This window comes from Manis pentadactyla, chromosome 2, assembly GCF_030020395.1.
Source record: "Manis pentadactyla isolate mManPen7 chromosome 2, mManPen7.hap1, whole genome shotgun sequence".
Lineage (NCBI taxonomy): Eukaryota > Metazoa > Chordata > Mammalia > Pholidota > Manidae > Manis > Manis pentadactyla.
Window position 1 is genome coordinate 48,775,958 of NC_080020.1, and position 26,646 is coordinate 48,802,603.

A 26,646-nucleotide genomic window follows, 5' to 3' on the forward strand; every position below is an offset into this window, starting at 1 on the left:
CACTTTACCAGAAAAAAAAATTTTCTCATGAAGGTAAGCAAAATGATTTTAACAGTTTTCCTAATTCTTATTAAATGACACATTCAGGGAATTTGATTAAATTGCTTGGGGGTGGGGGTGGGGGTGGGGTGGGGAATGTCTGGGCAGCTATATATTCCCCATAGGTGCTTCTGATAATTCAAGTAAGGTTGAGAAACTGTGCTAGGCAAATGTTCTCTCCCCTGCCTACATCTCAGACCTTATCTGCCAATTTACCAAGCTTATTCTGTCTCAGAAATCCTCCTCACTCCAGTTTTAGTTTGTTTTTTCACTTGCTAAATAAACTTTTTATTTTAGAATAGATGTAGATTTACAGAAAAATTGCAAAAATATTACACAGACCTGCCACATAATCTGCATTCAGTGTTCCCTATTAACGCCTTACATTATTAGTTTGGTACATTTGTCATATTAATAAACCAATATTGATACATTATTAACTAAAGCCCATTTATCATAATAAATAAACCAACATCAATGCTTTTTTCCCCCACATAAAAGTTCTTAGTTTATTAATCCTCTCATGAAAAATCTGCAGTCACCACAGGTCAAATCAGCACAGGACCTTTACTCCTGTTTGTTGTCCAATCTCCAGCTCACTTTTTGCCAGCACCAACATTGACTTTTCCAGTCCCCCTGATCGTCTTCATTCTGTTCTTGAGTTCCTTTTGCTGTTTTCTTGAGGTCTTTTTCTGATACAGTCCTTGTCTTGTGAGTCCATGTTCAGGTTCATTTTTCTTTGCATAATCTGAAGACTTGTAAATCATGCCAAAGCCAGTTGTCTTGCCACCACCTGCATGGGTTCTGAATCCAAATACAGAAATGACATTATATCTTACCAAGGGTACGTACTATTGACGTGGTTTACCATGTTGGCATTTATCATGTAGATCACTTGGCAGAGGTAGGAAGGACTCACTGTGCATAGCCCACATGTAAAGAAGTGAGGAGTTACTTTCTCCCTCCTTGAAGCAAGTATCTACATAATTGTTTGGAATTCTGCCCAGGATGTTTGTCTGCTGTCTGCCATTTATTTATTCAGTCATGTATTTGTATCTATATAGACTCATGGATGTTTGTTTTGTATGTTGAATTGTAATCTATTACTACTTTATTTTGTTGCTCAAATTGTACCAGCTGAAATACCTCCTTGGAGAGGCCTTCCTTTAGCACCCAATCCAAAGGAATCCCCCATCCTAAAATTCTGTTCATTTACTTGCTCTTACTTGGGTTGTTTTTTCTTTTTGGTTAATCTCCCTCTAGTAGGATACAAACGTAATACAAACATAAAGCAGGGACTCTGTATCCTGGATATCTAGAATACTGGATCTCTTGGATATATGAATGAGTAGTCTTGTCCTGGGTGTGCCCAGCATTGTTTATTCTTGGTGCATGTTTTATACTCATCAGTAGTGATTAAAAGCAGGCTTGGTCAGCTGTACTTCCAGCTCACCCTGATTCTCTTCTTACAAAAGGGTTTTGCTTGCAAATTGGATTAAGTAGTTCAGTGTAATGAAGACGTGCAATTACCGTGATTGTCCTACGATGTTTATAACCTTTTAAAAAAAACACACATACCAGTTATTTTAATAAGTGACTTATAATTAATCTCTGGTCCTACATAGAATTGTACAATACCATGGATTTCCCAGCCTGGCTGGGATTAGAGTCAGCTGAGGAGCTTTTGAGAAAAAACACTGATTCCTGGGTTCCATCCCTGACTTACTGATCTCCAGGAAGATACTGCACATTTGTGTGTTTAACTGCCATCTTAGCATCTAGTCAGAACATTTGGAGTTTAAAAAGCTGAGGGCGTTGAGGTACAATAAGACATTTTGGTGAAAATGTCTAGAGGATTTCAGTTCATAGCAATGACCATCAAAGCTTATATGGAAAGGTCTTTTAACTTGGGGCTAACTTTTTCTGCAGCTTGTTAAGCTGTTACTGTAGCTAGGTACTGGGGAGCAGCAATATACAGAGACAGATCACAGACATTGCTCTCAAGGAGCCTATAACCCCTGATAAGGCTGCAAATGATTATGAATAATCATAATAGAAGGTAGGAAATAATAGGTGCAAAAGAGAGGTGGAAAACAATTTTAGTGTTTAAAGATGGGTGGTCATTCACACCCTGGGAAGGAGGTAAAAATAATTCTTAAAGGACTAGGGTGACAGAGAGTGCAGAACCCCAGACATCCCAGTCTTCTTCTGTGGCTAGAAGGAAATTGGAAGGTAAGAGGAAGCCTATTATAAGCCAGAAGGCAATATAGCCGAACTAGTTAAGAGTCCTGGAATGGCCAGGAACTAACATCCAGACTATTAAAGCTATCAGTGCCAGTGGTTCTTAATAGAGCTCTAGAGTTCTTAACAGAACTTTCCATTTTAATACTGCAGTTTTTACAGTACTTTAAAAGTTTTCTTTAAAAATGTTACTAGCTTGATAATTAAAAGCAAAACAAAACAATTGCATACCTGAAGAATTCAAGCTTCAGTATTTTTATTTTGAGCTCTGGAAAGGCTATCTAGTCCAAATTAAATGCCTCATGTTGAACCTAAAGGAACCTAAAATCCAGAGTTAAAATGTGTCTGGTCCATGGTCACAGGATCTCGAATCGAGGCAAGAACCTCAGGCTCCTGACTTAATTTGCATGTTAAGCACATTCTTGCCAGATGGAGATCAGTGTCTTTTTTTTTTTTGTTTCTTGCTGGTTACTAAGAGGATTTCTTAAAAGATGAGACTGTATTGTATTCATCTTTATATGTCTTGGATGTTGTAAGTAATGCACAAAATAGACAATAGCTGCATGAAAGAAGGGATGGATGGAATTGGTTTTTGTATTAGACCTGAAGGAAGTGTAGGATTTAGCTCTGGAAATTCTGGCCATTAGACGTACATACCAACTGTTAGATTTGTTGAGTATTGGATTCCTTTAAGGGAAATAGTGAGAAAATAATCTAGAAAGCCAGGAAGCTAAGTTGGGGCCACATTAAAGGAATACTTGAGTGCCAAATTAAGGATTTTGAAATTTATTACCAATCAACCAAAGTTTTGAGCAGAGGAGTAACACACATGCATGCACACATATGCATGTGCGCACACACACTAGAGAAGAGTTAGAAGGAGGCAGAGTAATTATTTTGGTAATTCACTTGAAGTGTTAGAAAAGCTTGATTGTTGAAAGAAGCTGTGAAAATGGAAATGTGGTTACAGATGTACTACAGAATATGGTCAGAACTTGATTACTGATGAAGTTCAAGGGGTAGAGTACTCAAAAGATGAGGCCTAGGTTCCAGATAACATCTTTGCTTGTATATTTGGAGGGTGGTGGTGTCTTTAACACACGTAATGGTTTAAATGATGCATTTGGGGTAGCTGCCACATCTAGGTGGAAATGTTGAATATGCAGTTGAAAATGTGCTACTAAACTTCAGAAAATATGGCAAATTGAGAAATTAAGGTAGGAGTCATCTGAGAAGAAAGGGTGATTGAAGGCTGAGTATTAAATGAGATTGCCAGTAAGAGAGGTATAGAGGGAACAGAAACGGAGAACACATCCTTAGGGAAATTCTTGCATTTGGAGGGATAGAAGAAGAGCCAGAGGAGGAGCTTTGGTCTGAGACAAAGTGAAACCTGAGAAGGGGGAAAGGGGTAGGGAAAATACTTACTTCAGGGAAACACCTGAAATACAGACTCTTTACTAAAAAGTTTTACACATTGCATATTATAATCTCAATTATATGCCAATGGGTAAAATAATGTAAATTAATGAAGGCATTACATTTTGCAGGAAACCTGCATTATAATATTATTATGTATTATAAACAGAATACTTGTTTATCATTAAAGAATATTTTGCTGGAGCCAGTAGTTGAAAAAAATCTTTAATTTTTCAAACTAGAATTTGAAAGGAGTAATTTATTTTAATCAACAATCTTAAGTGGAAGCCTCAAAGTTTAAAAGATAAGTTCTCATTTTTTTGTTGTATGGGATGATATCTACTATTACTGCCTGGATAATTTCTGAATAGTGAAGTCTTACCATACTTGAACATGCACCTTCAACACTTGTTAGTGTATTTTCCCAGCAGTATTCTTTTAGGGGTAAAAGTGTCTACATTTATACTATCGGTTTTTCCTGAAGTAACTTGTTTTTTCCTTCTTTGCAGGATTTGACTGGCATAGAATCTATGGATCAATGTCGCCATACCTTGGAACAGCATAACTGGAACATAGAGGTATAATACGATTCATTCTGAGCTTTTTTTTTCTCCCCTAGTTTGATAAGAAATCAAAGACACATAGTTGTCCACAGCAGAAATCTTTTCTCTCAACAGATTTTTTGCACATTTACAACTCTTCAGTCATTAAAAAAAGGTATGGGAAAGGTGAAGCTTATGATTAAAGCTTATGAAAGAAAAGATAGTGACCAAGTCTCTGAGTATAGTGCCCCTCCTTTATATCTTCTTAATGGCTCTTTGGGAAAACATACTTGGTTTGTAACTGGATACCTTAATGTGAACCTTCTTAATGCATATTTTACAGGTGTTTTTTTTTTCTTTAGGTAGTTGTATCATCTGCAATTCATTGATTTCTTTCAGTATGTAGATCTTTTGTTTCATTTACTTGATCATGGAATTGGCTAGAACTTCAAAACAATGTTAATTAATAATGGATAGCAAACAGCCTGTCCTCACTGTAATGCCTCTGATGTTTTATTATCAAGTGCAATGGTGGTGGTGGTTTTGAGGTAGCTCCACTGGAATGTAAGCTCTGTGACTGCTAGCAAAGATTTTTTTTTCCAGTTGTGTTAACTGCTGTATTCCCAGCAACTAAAACTGATCCTAGCACATCAGAAGCTCACTAAATATCTGTTGACTGTTCTTCCATTCTTGGTATGTTAAATGTTTATATCAGGATTGTGTGTTGAATTTTATCAACACCCTTTTGATCTCTTTTGAAATTACATGTTTTAATTATGATATGTTATTGGAATAGGGTGATAGATTTTTAAAAATATATTCTTCAGTTAGTTATTCAACACATATTTTTAAGCAGTTAAATTCTAGGTTCTGACATTATACCAGAACAGTATAAGCAAATAAGATAGACCCTACTCTCATGGAGCTTAATTCTGAACAGTTTCATTTTGTAATAAATACTATGAACAAGATGAGTATAGGAAGTACAACATAATATCTGGAAGTTACTTTAAATGGGGTGGTCAGAAAAGATGTTTCTGAGGAGGTTGTGTTTAAGCTGACACTTGAATGATGAAAAGGAGTGACAAATGTGCAAATATGTGGGGAAATGCATTTCAGGCAGAGTTGCTCTGTATGATACTTTTTGCTGTTTCCTTGGTAGATTTTGATTTCAAGTATATGCTGGTTTTATGAAATGACTAACTTATTAAATGAATTGAGAAGCATAAATTGCATAGATACGAAAGAAAGCATTTAAAAACTTGTTTCTGTCAATTCTCTATTACTTTTTTCATGTTTTCTTCATCTTTTATAACCTGTGTTTCCTAAATCTTTCTTGGTAAGCTTTCTGAGAAAATGCTTTTGTCTTAGAGATTTTCACATTTTTTAGCATAGGCTATATAGTGTAGCATGTCTTCTGTATATCTTCTATTATTCCCTCTTCTCATTGTTTCTTTTATGTTTGTCTTCCTTTTTTGGAGACTGGTTTATTTTATTCTTTGTTTATAAAAAGTTCTTATATTTATCAGTTCATTTTTCCTGTTGTTTTTATCTATTAAAAATCTATTTTTAACTTCTGTAGGTTTATGTTTTTTTTAGCATCTTGATTTGACATCATACAAATAAAATACATTAGTAAATTCTCTGTCTATTTTGTGGGGAGACACTCTGATTTTTATATAATTTGGCTATTTTATTTGACACATAAAGACAAGTGCTGTTAGAACTTTCTTGTAATGTCTTTTGTTAATATCAGATGGTGCTTTTTGCTTTAACTAGTTTGATTTATTATATTGCCACCCCTGCTTGCTTTCTTTATTGGTTTGCAGTTATCTGGTATAATATTAAATGCGTGTTACAAAAATACTCATGTATATGTGTGCACCCACACATAGAATTCAAAAAAGCATAAAGAAGAAATGTTCACCCTTAATCCCACCACTTCATGGATAGCTAGTTTAATTTCAGGCTTTTGATGTTGGTTTATAGAGCTATTTAGATTTACCTTTAATTTTATTGTTACACCAATGATGTTGTGCTGTATTTACAGTTTTTTTCACTTTAGTCTGTTAAGAACTCATAAAAATAATATAAAAATATATAAATATAATTTTAGTTTTAAAAAGTTCAAACAAAGCCTAAGATGAAATACAAAAAAAAATCCCACTCAAGTCACCTTCCTACCTCTTATTTCTCAGTCCTATACCCAACATGGCGATAATAACAATGTCTTGATTTTTTCCAAACTGAAATAAAACTCAACATTTTCTTAGTTTATTCCTTTTAAGAAATAATAAACTCATTAAAGGTTAACATAAGTTTTTGCAAATCTTCTTAATGTCTGGCTTAATAGAAAATAACTGGATTTTCATATCTTCTATGCCTTTAATCTGTTGTGAAAAATTAAAGCTTTAGTTTTTATGAGACTGACGCGCTGCCTATTGCACTGAGGCTGACAAAGCTTTAGTTTTTAATTGACAACAATTGCTATCAGTTGTTTTTTAAATAACAGCTTTATTGCTGTGTAATTCACACACCAATTTATCCATTTAGAATGTGAAATGCAGTAGTTTTTAATATATTCAGAGTTGTATAGCCATTACCAAAGTTTTAAAACATTTTCCCAAAAATGTTTAGAATATTGAGAACATGACCCCAAAAAGAAAGCTCATACCCTTTAGCTCTTACCTTCCTAATAATCCTCACCATCCCTAAACAACTACTAACCAAATGTTTATCTATTTCCCTTTCCTGGACTTTCATGTAAGTGGTATCAGAGTATGTGGTCTGTTGTGACTGGCTTCTTTCACTTAATATGTTTTCAAGGTTCACCTATGTTGTAGCATATAGCAGTACTTCATTCCTTTTTTTGTGTTGTAGTAAAATATACATAACATAAAGTTTACCAAAGTATACAATTTAGTGGTATTAAGTACATTTACATTGTTGTGCAGCCATTACCACTATCCTTCTTAAGAACTTCTTCATCTCAAACTGAAACTGTACCTGTTAAACAATTCCCATTATCCTCCCCCCAAACTTCAAGGAGTCACAATCCTTTCTGTCTCTTTCAAATTTGACTGTTCTGGATACCTCATATGAGTGGAACCAGACAGTATTTATCCTTTTGTGTATGGCTTATTTCACTTAGCACAATGTTTTCAGGGTTTATTGATGTCATAGTATATTAGCAGTATTTCATTCCTTTTTATTGTCAAATAATAGTCCCCTGTATCAATATGCCACAATATCTTTATCCATTCATCAGTTGATAGATGTTTGGGTTGTTTCCACTTTTGTGTCAGTAATGTTGGAGTAAACATTAGTTAGTGTACAAGTTTTTGTGTGAATGTACATTTTCATTTCTCTTGGGTAATACACCTAGGAGTAGAATTGCTGAGTTATATGGCAACTCTTGTATCGTTTGAAGATTTGCCAGACTGTTTCCAGAGAGCCTACACTGTTTTACATTCCCAACAATAGTGTGTGACGGTTCCAGTTTCTCCACATCCTCACCAACACTTGGGAATATCCTTCATGTTAGAGCCTTCTAGTGGATGTGAAGTAGTATCTTATGATTTTGATTTGTGTTTTTCTGATAGTAATGATGTGGGGCATCTTTTCATCTATTTGTTGGTCATTTGTATATCTTCTTTGGAGAAATGCAAGACCTTTGCCTTGCCCATTTTTAAATTGGGTTGTTTGTGCTTTTAATGAGCTGTAAGACTTCTTTATATATTCTAGGTACTAGGCCTTATCAGATATATGATTTATAAATACTTTCTCTCATTCAGTGGGTTGTCTTTTGACTTTCTTGATAGTGTCCTTTGATGCACAAAAGTTTTCAATTTTGATGAAGTCAAATTTATCTAGTTTTTCCTTTTTTGCTTTTGCTGTCATATATCTAAGAAACCATTGCCTAATCCACGGTCATGAAGATTTTTACCTATGTTCTCTTTTAGGAGTTTTATAATTTCAGCTCTTACATTTGGGCCTTTCATGTATTTTAAGTTTATTTTTGTATATAGTTAGATTTAGGGGTTCAACTTCATTCTTTGGCATGTGGCTATCCAGTCGTCCCAGCACTATTTGGTGAGACTTCTTTCCCATTGAATTGTGCCTTAACACTCAAAAACATGAAAATTAGATGGCTACCTGGAGTTGGCCACTCTGCGAAGTCCAGAACCAACTGTTAAGGTTAAAGGGTACACAAGACAATGCTCACTGCTGACACGACCTGCAGTGTAGGGGGATCCTAAAATCCCCCTCAGGTTTGATAATTCACTAGAAGGGCTCACTCAAAGCTGTTATACTCAGGGTTACAGTTTTACAAGGAGAGGACACAGATTAAAATCAGCTAAAGGAAGCGACACATGGAACAGAGACTTGAGTTCCAAACACTAAGTTTCTATATTCATCTCTCATGGTATCAGGGCACGCCACCCTTCTGGCATAGATTATGACAATATGCATAAAGTACTGCCAAACAGGGAAGCTTACCTTTTCTTCAATATCCAGAGTTTTCATTGGGCTTCATTACAGAGGCATGATTGATTTGATTGGTTGCCTGGTGATTCGACTCTTAGCCTCCAGGTCAACTGATATTGCATTATCCAAAGTTCCCATCCTAAATCACATGGTTGGTCTTTCTGGGGTGGCTAGTCCCCACCCTGAAATCCAGTAAAAAAAGGACACTTCTATCAGAAGTGACATAGATTATCTCCCAGAAGCCAAAGGCAAAAAATGAGACCCCTCTGGGTAAGGCCAAATTTTTTAGTACATGGGGACAAATAATCTGTTCTCAGGGCCAGAGTTAAGAAAGGAATGATAATTTTTACTGAATATCATCTGTCTGCCAGAAGTTGGGTTAGGATCTTTATGTATGATCATTTCATTAAATTTTCAAATTAACCCTTAGAAATATTGCTATATATTTAAAATATATATAGAAACATAAGCCAAGTAATTTTTCTAAATGGTAGAGCTGGGATTCAGACCTAAGTTTCTGTATTCCAAAGCTAAGCCCTTTGTAACTCTGGGGAGAGGAAATCCTGGGGCAAAGTACCTCTAAAACTGAAATCAGTCAAAGGGAGAAATAAAGTTTAAAACCCGTTTATTGCTTACAAACTGCGGTCTGGGGCCATTTCTCTTTCCTGCTTGGGCAGAAGCAAACCAGCCCTCCCCCTAACCTCTCAGGTTCAGGTAAGCCCTCGGTTGCCCAGGTAATTGCCCATTGATATGGAGATGAACTGTTCCTCTCCACCTCTGAGGAATGCCTGTTGATATGCATATGCACTAAAGCCAGGCGAGATATTCTGGAAATATTACAATTTTACCCACACCCTTCATCAAGGACCATCCATCAGCACTGCTGCATTGCACAGCTCTAGAAGTGCTGTTTAGTTGTATTCTCTGTGGATGGCTTTCCTTAGGCTGGTACAGTGAGCACTGTGTATCCTAGCTACCCTAAATAACACCTTCTGCATAAAAGCAGCATGCCTGCCACATAAATGGAGCTTCCAGACAAGTTCCTTGGACTCTCCTGTATTGTGTATGCATTCTGGAGCCATCACCCACACTGCATCCCACCACAGCAAGGTAAAGGTCTGTAAAGATGCGTGCATTGGGTGACTTATTTTGAAACACCAAGCAGTGGTTGCCTTGTATTTGCCTTTGGATTGATTTAAGCCTTGCTGATATTCTTGCTGCTGTTTCCTTCCTCAGGCTGCTGTACAGGACAGACTGAATGAGCAAGAGGGTGTACCAAGTGTTTTCAACCCACCTCCATCCCGACCCCTGCAGGTTAATACAGCTGACCACAGAATCTACAGCTATGTTGTCTCAAGACCACAACCAAGGGCAAGTTATTGTATAGCTGGAATTTCCCCCTTTTTTATTGTATAAGTCCATTCACTTGGTTATGTTGATCTTTATCTGGAAGGAGCAAAAGAAATACTCTTATTGTAAACCTGTTAGCTAGACCTGGCTCCTTGATAGGTGTATTGCATTTTATCCTTTTTCCTTCATCTCTGAATGAATCCATATAATAACTATCCTTTTTTTCCCCTGGTTCTTTGCTAGTTATTTGAATCGTTTTCTGTGCCTTGTTTTGAGCACAGAGTAGTAGGTTTATTTACATGTCTAAAAATGTTTGCTACATGTTTAATAGAGCTTCTGTTTTTAAGTTAGAATGTTTACTGAGTTCTTTGTTGCTTTATTTTACTTAATTTTAAGCTACTTCTAGGAAGGAATCTTTGTGGGGACAATCGTGATATTTTTGAAATTAGTCTTGAAGGATAGAAATAGAATAGAATTAGAATAGAAAGGAGGTGGTTCAGTTAAATTTAACAGGAGTTTAAGAGTGCTACTACATGTCTGGTATATCTTGCTGTTGGGAATCCAGAGATGAATAAAGAGCCAGCCTCCCCCTTCAGATTGTTCTCAGTCTTAATTAGAGAAGTCAGATGTGTATGCTGATAAAGAACTCTAGAGAACTTTTGGAGTTTCTCTTTCTTGTCCTTGGAGTTACACTCACCTGTTGGATTTAGGATTCCAAGAAAGAACTCCCATTAACCTTGCAGCAGTTAGAATTTACTCCATCTTCATACCTTTTGTGGAGTTATCTGACAGCATTTTTTAAATGGACTATCAAAGTGGTCGTTTTAGGGTATTGTGAAGTAGAAGAGCGCAGATTACTAGAGCAATTATGAGACTCAAGGAGTAGTTCTGTATATGGCCAGTGTTTCCTTAGTTTGTTTGGGGCCTGACTTGGTGTTTGGGACCCTAGTGTCCACCATGGGGCTCCAGAGCTCCCTGGCCATGGACGCAGGGAGAGTCTCAGATATCTAATACAATGTGATATAGAAGAAATGCTTTGTAAACTATAGTGCCCTATTATTATGCTCAGTGAAATAAACCAGGCGGAGAAAGACAAGTACCGCATGACTTTACTCATTTGTGGAATATAAAAATAAAAAGCAAAACTGAAGGAACAAAATAGCAGCAGAGTCACAGACCCAAGAAGGAACTAGTGGTTACGGTTGGGGAGGGGAGAAGGGGATTAAGGGGCACTATAATCCACAGTCACAATATAGATAGGTCACAGGGAAGGCAGTACAATATGGAGAAGACAAGTAATGACTCTGTAGCATCTTACTACACTGATAGACAGTGACTGCAGTGGGGGGTGAGGGATGAGGACTTGATAATATAGGGTGAATGTTAAAACTATAGTGTTGTTCATGTGAAACCTAAGATTGTATATCAATGATACTTTAATTTAAAAAAACTATAGCACCCTATGTATGTGCTAGTTAATAATAGCAATAATCAATTTTGTTAAAATAATAATTAGCATTATAACTAAGATTAGCAGCTATATGGGAATTTATAATATACAAATGACCAAGGTAGTAAGAGTGGTTATCTTTCTTGCTATTTTTATATACCACATTTTAATCTATAAATCTAAAAAGTGAAGAAAGGATATCATTTGGGGAGGAAAACTTGTAATTGAATTTGGCAACTAATATAAGTACCTGCAAAAAAAAGTGTTAAAGTAGCTTTAAATTTAAAAATTATGTAATAAAAGAAAACTATGATAGCATTGATGAAATGAGATCAAAGGCAGTTTGGTCTTAAGAAGGATGAGGTACCCTGGAAAAGGACCCTGGATTGCAGCAGGAGAAATGACTTAAAAGAACAAAAAAGTGTACGAATCTGAACTAGCTATTTTGTAAGATATTAGGGATTGAGAAATGTTATCTAACTTTGTTTTTGGAATTTCAGGGGCTGCTTGGTTGGGGTTATTACTTGATAATGCTTCCATTCCGGTTTACCTATTACACAATACTTGATATATTTAGGTATGTACCATTGTATTTATGTATTAGTAAAAACAGGATAGACTTGTGAGATGAAACAGACCAGAATAAAGTTTATGCTCTGTCAATTTTGACTTGCCAATTTGTCATCAGATTGAATACTCTTCCTGAACAGTCTGTTAATATAGTATGAAAACATTTAAAATTGTTCAAACATAACAACAGGTATTGTGAAATGCAATTGTTTTAAAGTAGTCTTGCCTATCATTTTCAACAGTCTACCTACATTTATGTTATCCTCCCTCCTCCCACCATGTTTGTTAACTCCACATTCCCTAGTCTTCACACTCTTTCCTTTCTAACCATCATTATCTACTAGCTTCACACTCCTTTTACCCTAAACTGTCTAATTCCATCTGACTACTTACAATCCCAACAAATTCCCTAGTTCTGAGATTACCCACATTTCTCTAGATCCCTCCCTCAAAAGTTTAACTCTCTGGACACTTCTATACATTTCCCTCTACCCTGGCAACCCATTCATTGCTGACACTAGGATTCTTCCATGTGTATATCCCCTTGCTTCACACCTCCACCTTTCTTCTCGCTTCCTTCATGTACCATTTAGAGAGCTCAGCACTGGAAGCTACAGAGGGCCAGGGCTAGAAATTGTCAAGAGGGCCCCTGTTGCTGGTACATCAGTCTTGGGGTGTCTGGTCTAGAGCTGAGTAGTAGATGAACCTACACCTAGGCTTTATGGGGAATTAGAATGTTCATGGGGATCCATGTCAACAGGTGGAGCTAGACTATGTGGTCTAGGCCTTGCATAGAGGGCAACCTATACCTCCCTCCCAATATTGGGTAGCCTTTGCCTTGCTCTAGGGAGCAAATGCTGGAGGTGAAGGAAGACCCAGCCACTGCAGAAGTACAAGAATCAGGCAGTACCTTTACCGTGGCTGCTTGGTGTTATATGAGACAGCCTGCCTAATGGCTTCCTTGCTTTAGCAAAGTTCTTAATGGTTCACCAAGAAACCATTTCAGCACTCTTTCCATCCCTGTTCTATTTAAGATTAAGTATATAAAAACCTTTAAAGTCATAACGAAGACTGAGTTGACATCTCTATGTTTTTAAAAAGCTGATTGTCCTGAGTCATATAGGTCATGTGAATATATTGTAATAAGAAACGAAGTTAAAGCCTTTATCCATTGATTCATCAAAATTTGAAAACTTAAAAAGAATAAGATAATAATCCTAAAATACTCATTTACTGAGAAAGTTATCAAAACACCAGTCTTTTAAAGGAGTTCTAACACTCCCCCACATACACACCTTCTTATATTTCTTTTCAGTTTGTTCTGGAATGTTTGTGTCAATTAATTTAATTTGATTACTCAGGAGAAATTCCAAGTGAAATTGTATACACAAGGGGGATTTGTTGAGGGGATAAGGAATTGGCTTGAGATTTGGTAAGGAAAATATCATAGTTTAGTCACCTTTTCTGTGCTGAATATTCCTCAAGTATATGAATATTGTTTGCTTCTTTGGGAAAAATATGCATGGCATGTGTTACTAATTTTAATGCAGCTGTATCATCCAAGCAACTTGTGTAATGTTATGTAGCACATTGACTTATCAAGCCTCTGCCCCATTGCCTTCTGGGAATGCCCAAAGGATAAATAAATGCTGCTATACAAAGATGGGCTCTTTAGAAACAGATGTGTGGTACCATCCTTAGCCTTCCAGTAGTTGCCAGGTCTCCACATCTGCCAGTGGACTCTAAACCAATTTTATAACCTCCTCCGTGGATGCCATCAGCCATAAATCATTAAGCAGAATTTGCTTGCCTCTTGAAAAGCAAGTAAATCATGGCTGAAGGTTTGGGTTTGAAGCCTGTTCATAATTTTGAATAGCTTGGGAGTATGCACTAAACATTCAAAACCCCAGGAGAGCAGAAAAGTGGAGAGGCAAGTAGGACAACCAGAAAAGACAGAGCTCTGTTCTGGAGCAGCACTGTCCAGTAGAACTTCTGTGATAGTGGAAACATTTTGTATTTGCACTGTCCAGTGTGGAAGCCGTTAACCATATGTGGTTGTTGAGCACTTAATGTGCTTAGAGTGACTGAGGAACTGAATTTTTTATTGTATTTCTCTTAATTTTTATTTTAATTTAGATAGCCACTTATGGATAGTGGCTGCTCTATTAGTGTCATTCTAGAGTCTGGGTGAACAGCCTGACCCATGATCTTTTTGGATATTGTGTCTTCGTTTCCCTGTGCTTCTAACCCTAAATTTTTTGCAAAAGGCTCTCAGCCCATTGTTGGAATTTAAAATCCTAGTAGTTTGCATTCTTGAACAGGCAGTGGAACAACACTTGCTGCTTTGCAGCTTATGGGGTAGAATCAGCTCTCGTGTTTGATGGTCAGCTCACAGACCATTTACCTTCCTTTGCTGCCATGCCTCTGGCTCAGTTACAGGAATCTTTACAGATTGGCCCACTTCATATGCACTACAGTAAGCCAATTCATGTGATATTTATTCCTTCCTCCCCAGGTTTGCTCTTCGTTTTATACGGCCTGACCCTCGCAGCCGGGTCACTGACCCTGTTGGGGACATTGTTTCATTTATGCACTCTTTTGAAGAGAAATATGGGAGGGCACACCCTGTCTTCTACCAGGGAACGTACAGCCAGGTCAGTGCCACAAACCATATAGATGCCAATTTGCTGATATGATTCTATCCACAAGGGAAAGCATAGCCCAACACTGATCATATCATTGTTTTACTCAAAAACCTGAAATAGCTCTTCACTGTTTATAGAAGAAAAAGACCAAACCTTTTAGCTGGGCCCTCCTTGATCTAATCCCAACTTCCTTTTGAGGTCTTTCCTGCATGACTTGTTTCCACATATGCTTGGCTCCAGCTAAGCCATTTCCTGAACATACTCTACTTTCCAACCTCTGTGCTTTTATTTTTGCTTATGCTGTTCCCTCCACCTGGAATGCCTTCCTCACATTTTTGCTAATTGGAATCTTGCCCATCCTTCAACCAGCTCATGTCACTCCCTTCTTATACCCTTTCCTGATTAATTTGCCCTACCCTGGCATACCTTGCAATCTAAAATACTAATTTCTCCTTTTCTGCTTTTATAGCTTTAACAAAAAAAACAAAGCAATTTCACATTCTCTATGTTACAGGTGTTTGTGTTTGTCTTATCTCCTGTACCAGACCTTAAGCCCCTTGAAGGCAAAGCCTAAGTCTTCTTTGGTCCCTCACAGAATTGAATAAGGGCATAGACCGTAGACTCAAGGCAGCATATCTCAGTCAACCCAAGCCACATAGACCTTTGACCTGGTAGTCTCTCAGCATGCGAAAATGAAGGTTTCTTATGGGTGTTAAGCATAACTCTAGTTTCTAGAGTAAAATGCAGAAATAATACTGTGGGTATAGGCCAAAGGGTTCCATTTTGCAGCCTGTAGGATTTCTGAAACTATCTGGAGAAAGAAAAATGCTTATTCTTGCTTTCTGCTTAAATCTCCCACATCTGCTTTTTCTCATAGTCTCCTTACTGGCCCTTACTGAATAAGCATTAAGCCCCTATTCTATGCCAAGCACTGTGCTCAATGCTTGAGATGCACACATGAATAAGATGAGCACCTTTCATGCATCCTCTGTTGTGATCTGAGGGCAGAAAACCATTGATCATTTAGGAAATGTTAATTGAATTCTAATTTGTGCAGGATTATGCAAATGTTAAAACATACACAGGAATCTTGGATAGTAGCCTTATGTTTGAAGAGCTTTTAAACCCTGTGCTTTTAAAATGCCTTTGGGTCCCAGGTCCCTCATCCCTGCTTGCCAGGTGGCCTGGGATCAAGCTCATCTTCACGGCACTTTTTATTTACAAGGATGTTGTAGCTGTGAAATGGCACAATTCCCCTTCCCTTTTCCATGGTCAGATTCTCCTGTTTTTGTCTTCTTTCAGATTGTGGAAATAGCTGGCTTTTCTGTGATTTGCTGGGCACTTTGTGTCAGCCTGTCTACTCTCATGTGCCTAATATGATTTGAATCCTTACACTAAAATCTTCTCATTAAAGCTTGTTAGCATGGACTTTCTTTAGGGAGAAAAATGCCAAGGGTCTGAAGATAGGAGCCTAGGAATCTCATTTCTTGCTGATCTTTTTTTCTCATTCTCCTTTTGTTCCCTTAGCCTAATTAAAAGCTCAAGGCACAGTCCTCATAGTAAGTAGTAATCTTCTGTTTCCCACAGGCACTTAATGATGCCAAGCGAGAACTTCGCTTTCTTTTGGTTTATCTTCATGGAGATGATCACCAAGACTCTGATGAGTTCTGTCGGTAAGTAGAATGTGCCCTACCCTGGCATACCTTGTTTTCTTTCTCTTTTCTTATGTTATCTTCTGATAGTTTGTAGGAAGCAATTTCTTTTCATGTCCTTTTCATCCCTCTCCACAGCAACACACTCTGTGCACCTGAGGTTATTTCGCTAATAAACACTAGGATGCTCTTCTGGGCATGTTCCACAAACAAACCTGAAGGGTACAGGGGTAAGTTATGTTTCTTTTGCCTTATTGAGATTGTTGAGTTATCTTTGGAATAATCTGGGAGGACATACCATTTATTGCATGATTATTTGTGGTGGACATATGCTAGTTGCAACTCATTACATTATCATGTTCATTCCTATCAGCAGTCCTGAGAGACGGGGGTTGTGTTACCGTCACTTTATGGTTTAGGAAACAGGCCCAGAGAGTTTAAGTCACTAGCCCAATATCACAGAGTTGGTAAGTTTTGGAGTGAGCACAGGTCTGTCAGACTCTAGCCCATTTTTTACAGATAACCATTGCCAAAGCCTGTTTTGCTTTTAAAACACCAAGTCCTGGCCAGCAGCTTGCCTTCTAATCTTAATGGGCTTCTTACTGAAGAGTTTATTCTCATCAGCAGCAGTTTTAATAGAGTTTCTTGCACAATGAGTTAGTTGTTTGAGTACCTTGAGTGCAGAAAGGGATTCAGAAAGTTGAGATCTTCGCTGACAATAACTAGAGATAAGTATTTTTAGAAGTCAGGATAAGATAAAAAGGCATCCAGTGAAGAAAACTAGTTACTTTGCAGCTACTTCTCTTCAGCAACTAATGAATGTATACTTAGCACCCGGGCACTGTGCTAGATCCTGAGAACCAGAAATGCAGCAGATGTTTACTTATATCCTAGGATCTCTTTACTTCTAATTGGTTTTTAAACATGTGGTAAATTCCAACAGAATGCATTTGCCATTCTAATATGGCTTTGTGGGTGGGGAGTGGTGGATAGGAGACTAAGGATATTTTTTATAGAAGTTTATAAAATCTTATCTTTTAAACCATAAGGAAAACATAGGTAAAACTCCATTATGGTAAAACGTTGGTTACTTGGAAGACCAACTTCCTAAACTCCTTTGGAACAGAAAGGCTAGCTCTTTTGGGGGGCTGGTGGAACATGGGAAAAGGGGTAAGGAAGACTTGGATAAGAGGAAGAAAGGACCGAGGACAGTGATAGTGGCGAGCATCACCACTAGCCTGAGGCTGACTTGCAGCCTTGTCTTCTTCAGGCTTGACCCCTGACAAGGGAAAATTATGCCAAACAGCAGCCAGATTCTTTATAGATCCTTTCCTACCCACCAAATAGACATTGTCCTTGAATTCTTCAGCCTTCCCTAACACCATCATAACAACCACACCCCCACCAGAAAATCCTGTTCTATTCAAATCTAATTACCTGGAATTTGGGACACAAATATATAACAACAAAGATTAAGAAACTAGGAGGAAAAAAGAAGCAGGCCAGAATAAATAATACCTTCCTTCTTTCCTATCTGTGATTAAAGCTGTTCTTTCTTATTATTTGTTGAAAGTCTAAGAGTTAATCTGTTTCATCCCAAATCTTGCTCTTTATCTGCTCGATCTTTTTCTCAGTCTCACAGGCTTTACGGGAAAACACCTATCCGTTCCTGGCCATGATTATGCTGAAGGATCGGCGGATGACTGTGGTGGGACGGCTAGAAGGCCTCATTCAACCCGATGACCTCATTAATCAGCTGACATTTATAATGGATGCAAACCAAACTTACCTGGTGTCAGAACGTCTAGAAAGGTACAGGGGAGTGCCTCTCTGGAACTGAGAGACCAGCTAAAGATTTGGGTGGCTGACCCAGTGCTCCACAAATCCTGACCTTTTGTCTTAAGCAACTTTAAAAACCTTGTCCATTTAGTGTTAAAATATTTAGCACTTTGACCTAAGTAATTCTCCATTAGATTATTTGTTCTTGGGAACATGAATCAAAATGAGGACAGGGCTCTGTGCTCAAGAATATATATACCTGAAACAACAACAAAAAAGAATATATATCTGGTCAGTTAGAATAGCTGAACCATGATATGAAGAACTTGAATGTAAAAAATGAAGATGGGTTATAATTCTTTTCCCTATTACAAAAATAGTGTACATTAATTGTAGAAAATCTGGAAAACACAGAAAAGCACAAAAACATACTTAAAATCATCCTTAATCCTACCACTCTTAACATACTGTTATATTTTCTTTTAATTTTATGGACACATACACACAATCCTCCTATACACAAACACAGTTTTTTGAAGAGAAAATAGGAAATACACCAAAATGTTACAGTGTTTCTCTTTAGTTACCTCTGAGTAAGGTGTTTCTTCATTTTTCAAATCTTGAAAGATGTGTATATGTGGTTTTTGGCTTTTTGAAAGCAACATATACAAAAATGCAGTAAGCCAAAGGGTATTGATTTGTAAAATATGATCTCGTTGATTGTTCTATAACAATACTATGTACTTGTGTTAGAATTGGAGGGAAAGATAGTTTTATTTGAAAAAAGTTGAAAGGGGAAGGAGGAGCTTGCCATTTCTTTTTCTGCCTAGTCAACCTAGGGACAGAGATGGCTTATTCAGATTCAGCCGTGCTTTGCTTTGGAACCCCTATGGTAGAGTGAAGAGAGTCATCTGCCAAGATTGTCTACCTGTCTACCCTCCCCGCAAAATTCCAGTATAAGAAAACACAGAGTTTTGTGAGATTGCTCTTCTCCTTCTGTGTGATCTGTCTGCAGGGAAGAGCGAAACCAGACGCAGGTGCTGCGACAGCAGCAGGATGAGGCCTACCTGGCCTCTCTCAGGGCTGACCAGGAGAAAGAAAGGAGGAAGCGGGAGGAGAGGGAGCGGAAGCGACGGAAGGAGGAGGAGGTGCAACAGCAAAAGTTGGCAGAGGAGAGACGGCGGCAGGTAATGAACTGTCTTTACTCCTTCTGATTCCCACAGTTTCTTCTCCCTGTGAAAGGAAAAACTAGAAGATAATGGAATGGTGGGTGTTTTAAATCCTCCTTGTCATTTTTATATTAGTGTGTTTTCACAAGAAGTAGTCAAAGCATTTTTTTTAATTTTATTAAAATAAATAGAACAGTGAGTAAAACTCAGGCAAAGCAGGTGTTTGATTAATAGTAAGTGTAAGTAGATAACAAGTAGTCCATACTGCTGTTACAGCAGTAGTTTTTAAGTATTCATTCTTAGTACCAGTGTTAGCTTATTTGCCATTTCATTCACGATCTTATTTCATTATGTGTTACCACTTGATTATACCCAGTGTTTTCAGTAATTCCTTTTTGTTTGGACAGTTAAATGCCCTAATACAATCAATAAATAATACACATGCTGCAATAGTACTTTGAATTAGGGTGTTTATGACTCCTGCCAAGAAGTGTTCCTTATGATATTAGTCACTAATTTTTCTTCTGGCTGCATAGTAAACCTACATGATGATAGTATTTCTTGTTTTCCTATTGTAGCCATAGCCTCACTTTTGCTTTTGTCTCTCTATAGAATTTACAGGAGGAAAAGGAAAGGAAGTTGGAGTGCCTGCCCCCAGAGCCTTCCCCTGATGATCCTGAAAGTGTCAAGATCATTTTCAAATTACCCAATGATTCTCGAGTAGAGAGACGATTCCACTTTTCACAGTCTTTAACAGTAAGGACCACCTAAGTTGTGTGCAGTGTATAGATTTGGAAGCTTTTAAGGACTCTTGAGAGTGTGCTTGGTTTATATGCTGCTCTGATGAACAGGGAAGGGAGTGAAGCAGAAAGAGAATAGTGCAGTGAACTATGTTCCTTAGTTCCTAGCTTTTAACTCAGAGCAGTTAATAAGGTTTTCTCTCATCATGTTTGAGCTCTGCTAAGAAAGAAAGGTACCGTAGTTACCGAGAAGTCCCAGGAAGGACTTCAGTGTTTGAAGTGGGAGGCTCATCCATGCTGCTCAGCTTGGGCTGGCTTCAGAATCCCACAGAACCCCTTGCTCTCTGAAGAAAGCTCTGTGCTGATGTAGAAGTATCAGAATTACACATCTGAGTGTAAATGCATGGGCAGTTTGCATGCAGTTGTTATTCTCCCTTTCCACTTATTTAGCCCATAAGAAACCCCTCTTTTTGGGGCTACCTGGTATATTCAGCATCTATAGGTAAGTAGTGTTGTCATTCCATGGGGAAATAGTTAAAAGCAGAGACTCTTAGAGTATCACAGAATGAGGATCAAATTTTCATTCTTCCAGAGTTAACATGTGTCACTGTACTTAACTAACTCTGTTTCTCAATCTGTAAAATGGGTATAATAAAAGGCACTCTCTCATAGGATTGTTATTCAGGTTAAGTTCATATGCAAATTGTTCAACATTGTGTTTAGCTCATAGAAAGCACTTAAATGCTATTGTTTGTGATACTTACAACCAAAAGAAAGTTTCTGTGTATATTGAGAGTTGATATGCTGCCTTTCCAAATTTGATTCTAGACCAACACAATAAAGTGAATAATGCAATAAGTGAGTCAAACAGATTGTTTGATTCCCCCTAAAATTATGTTTACACTATACTATAGTCAATTTAAAGTGTACAGTAGCATTGTCTTAAAAAAACAATGTACATACCTTAATCTTAAAATACTTTATTGCTAAAAAATGCTAACCATCATCTGAACTTCCAGCTAGTTGTAATCACTGATCACCATAAGAAATACAATAAGGAAAAAGTTTGAAATATTGTGAGAATTACCAAAATGTAACCCAGACACAAAGTGAGCAAATGGTGTTGGAAAAATGGCACTGATTCAAGTTTTGCTTAATGCAGAGTTGCCACAAACCTTCAATTTGTAAAAAGTACAGTATCTGCAAAGTGCAGTGAAGTGAGGTATGCGTGTATAGTAGATTCTGCCATTTCCCTGATCACTTCAAAGCAGTCAAGAGTTAACTGCATAATATAAGTGAAGATGCAGTGTAGTCAGTTTGAGGCTGAGTAGCACATTCATTACTTCTCCTTGTTTACCCGGAGAACATTGGACGAGTTACAGAATCTTTTACAGAGCCTCATATGATCCCTTCTGTAAAACAGAAGTATAATCTGCCCTCTGATGACTTCAAATTGATGACATCTCAGGCACTGTCCGAGGCACTCTAGGGCTTATACACATGATGAGAAATGTGGTTCTGGAACTCATGGAGCTTACTGGCCAGTAGGGAATATAAGTCTAAGAGCTAATACAGAATAATAGGTCGAGGGACATCCTGGTGAAAGAGAAGCAAAGTAATACTTCATTTATTTATTATTTAAGCATTGATTTATATTGGGGGAAGGTACTCACATTTCTGATTTTGGATTGTTAAATTGGGATGACAGGAATGAGCCTCACAAATACCTACCCATGTAGTAAGTAGGTAGTTATTAAATATTCATTCCCTTCCCCTTGTATGTTTCCTAACTGTTGATGTGAATATGGATTTTAGCTTGCAACCTTGTTCAATAACAATTTCACTGTAGTATGCCTGATTTTATGGAGCTTCTCCTTCCCAAACTCTCATTATGTATGTGAAAAACAACCAAAATTTACTTTCCTGACAATTTTGAAGGAAAATATATTAGAACAGTAGAACAGAATAGGCCTGTGCCCAAGGGGAACCATCCCATTGTTAACCATTTAATCCTTAGAGGCTTTAATAGGTCCTCACTAAAAGTTATTAAAAAAACAAACCTTAAACTGAGAGAAATCCTTGGTCATAAATGGGGATGAGAATTAGAGATGGGAAAGAAGTGTAAAGAAGTGTAATGGCATTGCTCATCTTCAGTATAACATTCGTAGAGTTAATAACATAAAACCACATAATGATATATAGTTTTTAATGCTCTTGCAGACTTTATGTCATATTCCTGTGCCCTTCATGAATAACCTCAAAGAGTGAGTGTTCAGTGAAGTATTCGATTTGCACATGATGCTCAGCTCTTGAAAGTAAAATTCTAAGATAAATAAGGGTAACCTGTAGGAAAAACTCCAGGTCCTGTGAGTGGTAGCTGACTTAACGTAAATGAATGCTTTTTAGAATCCAAATCATGCTCATCCCAGAACTCATTTTTCTATCCGTTATGACCAAAAGGGACCTCAGGAGGTGATGTCATGGTATCGGTCCATTGTCAGGGGTGAACAAAAAAAATTGCCAGTTTTGTACCAGTGTTGAGTATTTTCAAGCAATAATTGAAAAGGAAACAAAATTTTTTATTATGTTATTTCACCCTTATATAAAACCCACTTAGGGTTCATACCAGCAATACTTGGTGCAAATATAATTGATACATCTGAAGAAAAGAAGGAGAATGGATGTTAGTGGAAATTTCCAGAGGGCAGGGAACTAAATGAATGAGGTTAATAGACTAAAATATGAGAAGTTTATAAAATTATGAATCAATTTAGATAAAAAGAACATGGATTTACTCCTCAAATTCTTGAGTTGTAACCCCTTAAAAGCTCTAAAGAGGAAAGTTAAAGACAAGTGAAGAAAAGACTTTTTCACATAGAGGTGAATAAACTTACAAGAGGTGAAACAAAAAGAATATAGAAATAAATTCCATCAAAGAAGTAAGAATAACTTGGATGGTGTGTTCCTAATCTTTGGGAATGACTTGGAAGAGGTTAGGAGTGCTCTTCACAACATATCCCTTAGACTCTTTGTCAGAAGCAGAAGGCTAGGTGAAGAGGGCTATAAAGCAGATCCAGTATGCCTGTTCTTAATATATGGCATTAAGAGACAGGGAAAGATAAGGTTGGATTATTCCACAGGTATCTTATATTTTAAGTTTTAGCAATGTGAGTTTTCCTGATTTTGCCTTCTTGTTAGAACTTACCTGTACCTTCTCAAAGCCAGAGAAGGATGAGGAGGGCATTTGTACAGAAGAGAGGTCCACACAGAAGGGGTCAGATCTTGATTAAGTTTTGGGGGACATCCACATGTTGGGGCTGCCAGTGCAGAGAAGTCAGAGCCCAAGATGCCTGGGGCAAGGTGGGCGTTAAAGTCAGAACTGGATAAAAAAAGGAGGGTAGAGTCCAGGGGAGAATGAACTCAGGGTTTTCAGTGTACTGCATGTGTAGAAATACAGCTGTAGGTGTATATATGTATGTGCACATACTCTCTAGTTCTCACAGAGTGCTTGGGAGCAGCACCCCAACAGCAGTGAACATACCTACCACCCAGATTATAGCTTTTAAAAACCACTGTCCATTAAGAAGAACCAGAACTCCTTGGAGAAATGGCTGCTTCCAAAGCTGGGACAGGGAAAATGCAAGAGCAGCCTGGAACACTGTATGCCAGAAAGCAAGGAATTATTCAAAGAGCCATGGGGACATATCACAAAGACACAGAAGCTAGTGTGAATGGGTTCCTTCTGACTCCATCTGGAACAGTTTAAACATTACAGTATGTAATAATTCTAACATTATAACCTACTGAATAAAATAGGAAAGTTTGACTCATTTAATATAAGTAAACAAATTGAAAGTTTGGGAACAGAATGTCTCCATAGTTTCAAAGGACTTCCCCACAGAATACTCTTTAATCACAAAGGGGAAAAGAATAACAGAGTGGAGAGGCCTTGGCAGTCACCCTTAGGTGATCAAAGTGAACAATATCAGTCATGGAACAAACTGAAATTGTGCTCCTGCTGAATATGATTTGATGCATGGAGTAGAATGCAGCATCATTTCTATAATACTCTTGTCAAAGATGCAAAACTGAAATCTAATTGTCAGTAAGCATCAGACAGACAAATTGAGCAACATTCTACAAAATAACTCAGCTTTAGAAGTGTTGAGGTCATGAAAGTCAAAGACAGGATTTGCTGCAGAGTAAAGGAAGAGACTTAGGAGATGGGACTAAATGTAACACACATTTCTAAACTGGGTCCTTTTACTCTAAAAGGCAACTGGCAGAACTCGAATGGGGCCTGAATAAAAATTTCATATATGTTATTGTAGTAATAATGTATTAGTTAAGTTTCCTGATTTTGAGGGCTGTGTAATGGTTGTGTAGGAGATTGTAGTGTTTGTAAGACATACCAGTACTCAAGGGTAATGTGACATCAGGTTGGCACCTCACTGTCAACTGGCTCAAAGGAAAAAATTCTGTGTCTTCTACTTCCAACTTTTCTGTTAACTCTTTGATTATTTCTAAGTTAAAGAAAAATTAGCTTTATATCAAATGGTTGTCAAAGAAGAAACAGATTAATCAATTCAGAGTAGGACTAGCATTGATGAATCTCTTAAAACAGTCACCCTACCTATTGCTCTGTGAAATGAAAGGACCTCAAAATTGAATTCCAGTGTAGTGTGGTTACTTCCTATCTCAGAGGCATCCTTGGGGAACCGGTAGGATACTTGATTTTGTAGCTATGTGTGTGCCTGTCTGTCTTTTTCTCACTGCCCTTCTTTTCTTATATGACCTTGGCAGGTAATCCACGACTTCTTATTCTCCTTGAAAGAAAGCCCTGAAAAGTTTCAGATTGAAGCCAACTTTCCCCGGCGGGTGCTGCCCTGCATCCCTTCCGAGGAGTGGCCCAACCCCCCAACGCTGCAGGAGGCCGGACTCAGCCACACAGAAGTTCTCTTTGTTCAGGACCTAACAGACGAATGACACTTTTCTTCCTCTCCCTTCCGACTCCAATCCCTAAAAGAAATGGAAAAAAACAAAAACAAAAAAGAGAAATTCATATTATTATTATTATAATACAATATTTTTTTTAAAAGACTGCTGCATCCTAAGGAAGGATCAGAAACCATGCTGCCTGCAAGAGTCACCACCCGTGTGTGTGCCCGAGGTTGGTAACGAGCGCCCCTGCCAGCGAGGGAGTCCTTCCCCACTGCCCGTGCACCATGCACCTTCCAACCAAAGGAGACGCCTCACCTCCAACCCAGCCACTGTCCCAACTGGGGAAGGAGACATTCCCACTAGTTCTCATTTATTCTTGCTTTTATGGAAAATAAAAGTGAAAAAAAACCTTCATCAGTGAACTACTGCAGCATCTCCTGAGGACTTCTCCCACTGTCAGAGAGAAGAGGGAAGAGAAGGCACAGAGCAAAGATGTTCTCTGCACTTCCCACAATTTATGGATAACTTTTAATTTTGTTTGTTGCTTTGTAATGACCAAAGGAATGAAGCTGACAAAGGTGTATATTTTTTCCTTAACTTCATTTGGTAAAGAGCCAATTCTTAAACCCATCAGTTCATGCCCTGGGCTTCTTAGCCCACAAGAGTATAATAAAGGTGCCCTGGGCTGGTTTGTGCTTATTTCTGCCATTGTCCCTCTCACATTCCCAGAGAGGTCGTTCTTTTTGGTCCAATTCTCGCTGTCCTTTCTGGCTCCCTATGCACCCCACTTGGAGCAGTGGGAGGGCATCTGGGTGTATAGCCCCACAGTGGCTGTGTATTACAGATACACCCATAAATGCAGTATGAACTCCATGTATACTCACCTATACACATGACTGCAGCTTTTCCTGGGAATCTGTACCAGGTGGTTATGGGGTGTGAACCAAAGGGTAGCTCTTCGTTACTCTTCTGACATGTGCATGCTGTTATGCTGTTCCTGCCCAGCCCTAAGCTTTCCTAAATTGCCAAGCTTGGTGCCTTTCCAGAGGACTGGCAGGCCTGTGGTGGAACCAGCAGAACCATGGAGTGCCCTGCATCTGGAGTGTGGTGGCGGCTTAAGGATGGAGAGGCCTTGAAGGGAGCCAAGACAACTGAGCCTGTGTAAATTGTCAGGAGGCATATTTCCATTTCTGATGTAGCCACCTATTGGAGGCAGTTTTTATTCTCTCCCTCTATTGCTATGTTGAAGTAATAGGGTTTTTTAACCTCTGGATGTCTCATCTGGTTCAGTTTATGGTAATGGGTACGTGGGTCAGGCCATGTATAAAACAATACCAGCGTGAGCTGACAAGTATTCCAAAGTGTTCCATAGCTAGACTGGTGCAGACTCGTGGTAACACTGCAACCTTCTGAAGTTATTGTAGCTCCTAGCATGCTGTGAGGCCAGGGTGTGCGTATCAAGATAAAACATAATTTGCTAGATTTGCAGTCTCCAAAGGCTTTCTCTCTTGCTTAACTAAAACCTTAGGGCCACTCTTTCAGGTAGCAGTAATGTGGCTCCTGTTCTCTGCAGCCCTCAGCGGTTGGGGTAAACACAAAGGGACAGGGTAAGGAGCCTCAGAGG

General features: G+C 38.2%; 1 protein-coding gene across 1 annotated transcript in view; it reads left to right on the forward strand.

Annotated features, from left to right (window-relative positions):
* FAF2 (Fas associated factor family member 2) overlaps positions 1 to 25,721 on the forward strand; it is a 60,528-nt gene extending 34,807 nt beyond the window's left edge. Inside the window, exons 2-11 of the mRNA XM_036884755.2 lie at positions 4,206 to 4,274; positions 9,963 to 10,097; positions 12,027 to 12,103; positions 14,612 to 14,750; positions 16,329 to 16,414; positions 16,532 to 16,623; positions 18,028 to 18,205; positions 19,188 to 19,359; positions 19,954 to 20,097; positions 24,885 to 25,721. Coding sequence (XP_036740650.2) covers positions 4,206 to 4,274; positions 9,963 to 10,097; positions 12,027 to 12,103; positions 14,612 to 14,750; positions 16,329 to 16,414; positions 16,532 to 16,623; positions 18,028 to 18,205; positions 19,188 to 19,359; positions 19,954 to 20,097; positions 24,885 to 25,067 — 1,275 coding nt within the window. The 3' untranslated portion in view covers positions 25,068 to 25,721. The remainder of the gene's footprint in view (positions 1 to 4,205; positions 4,275 to 9,962; positions 10,098 to 12,026; positions 12,104 to 14,611; positions 14,751 to 16,328; positions 16,415 to 16,531; positions 16,624 to 18,027; positions 18,206 to 19,187; positions 19,360 to 19,953; positions 20,098 to 24,884) is intronic.
* The last annotated feature ends 925 nt before the right edge of the window (positions 25,722 to 26,646 follow it).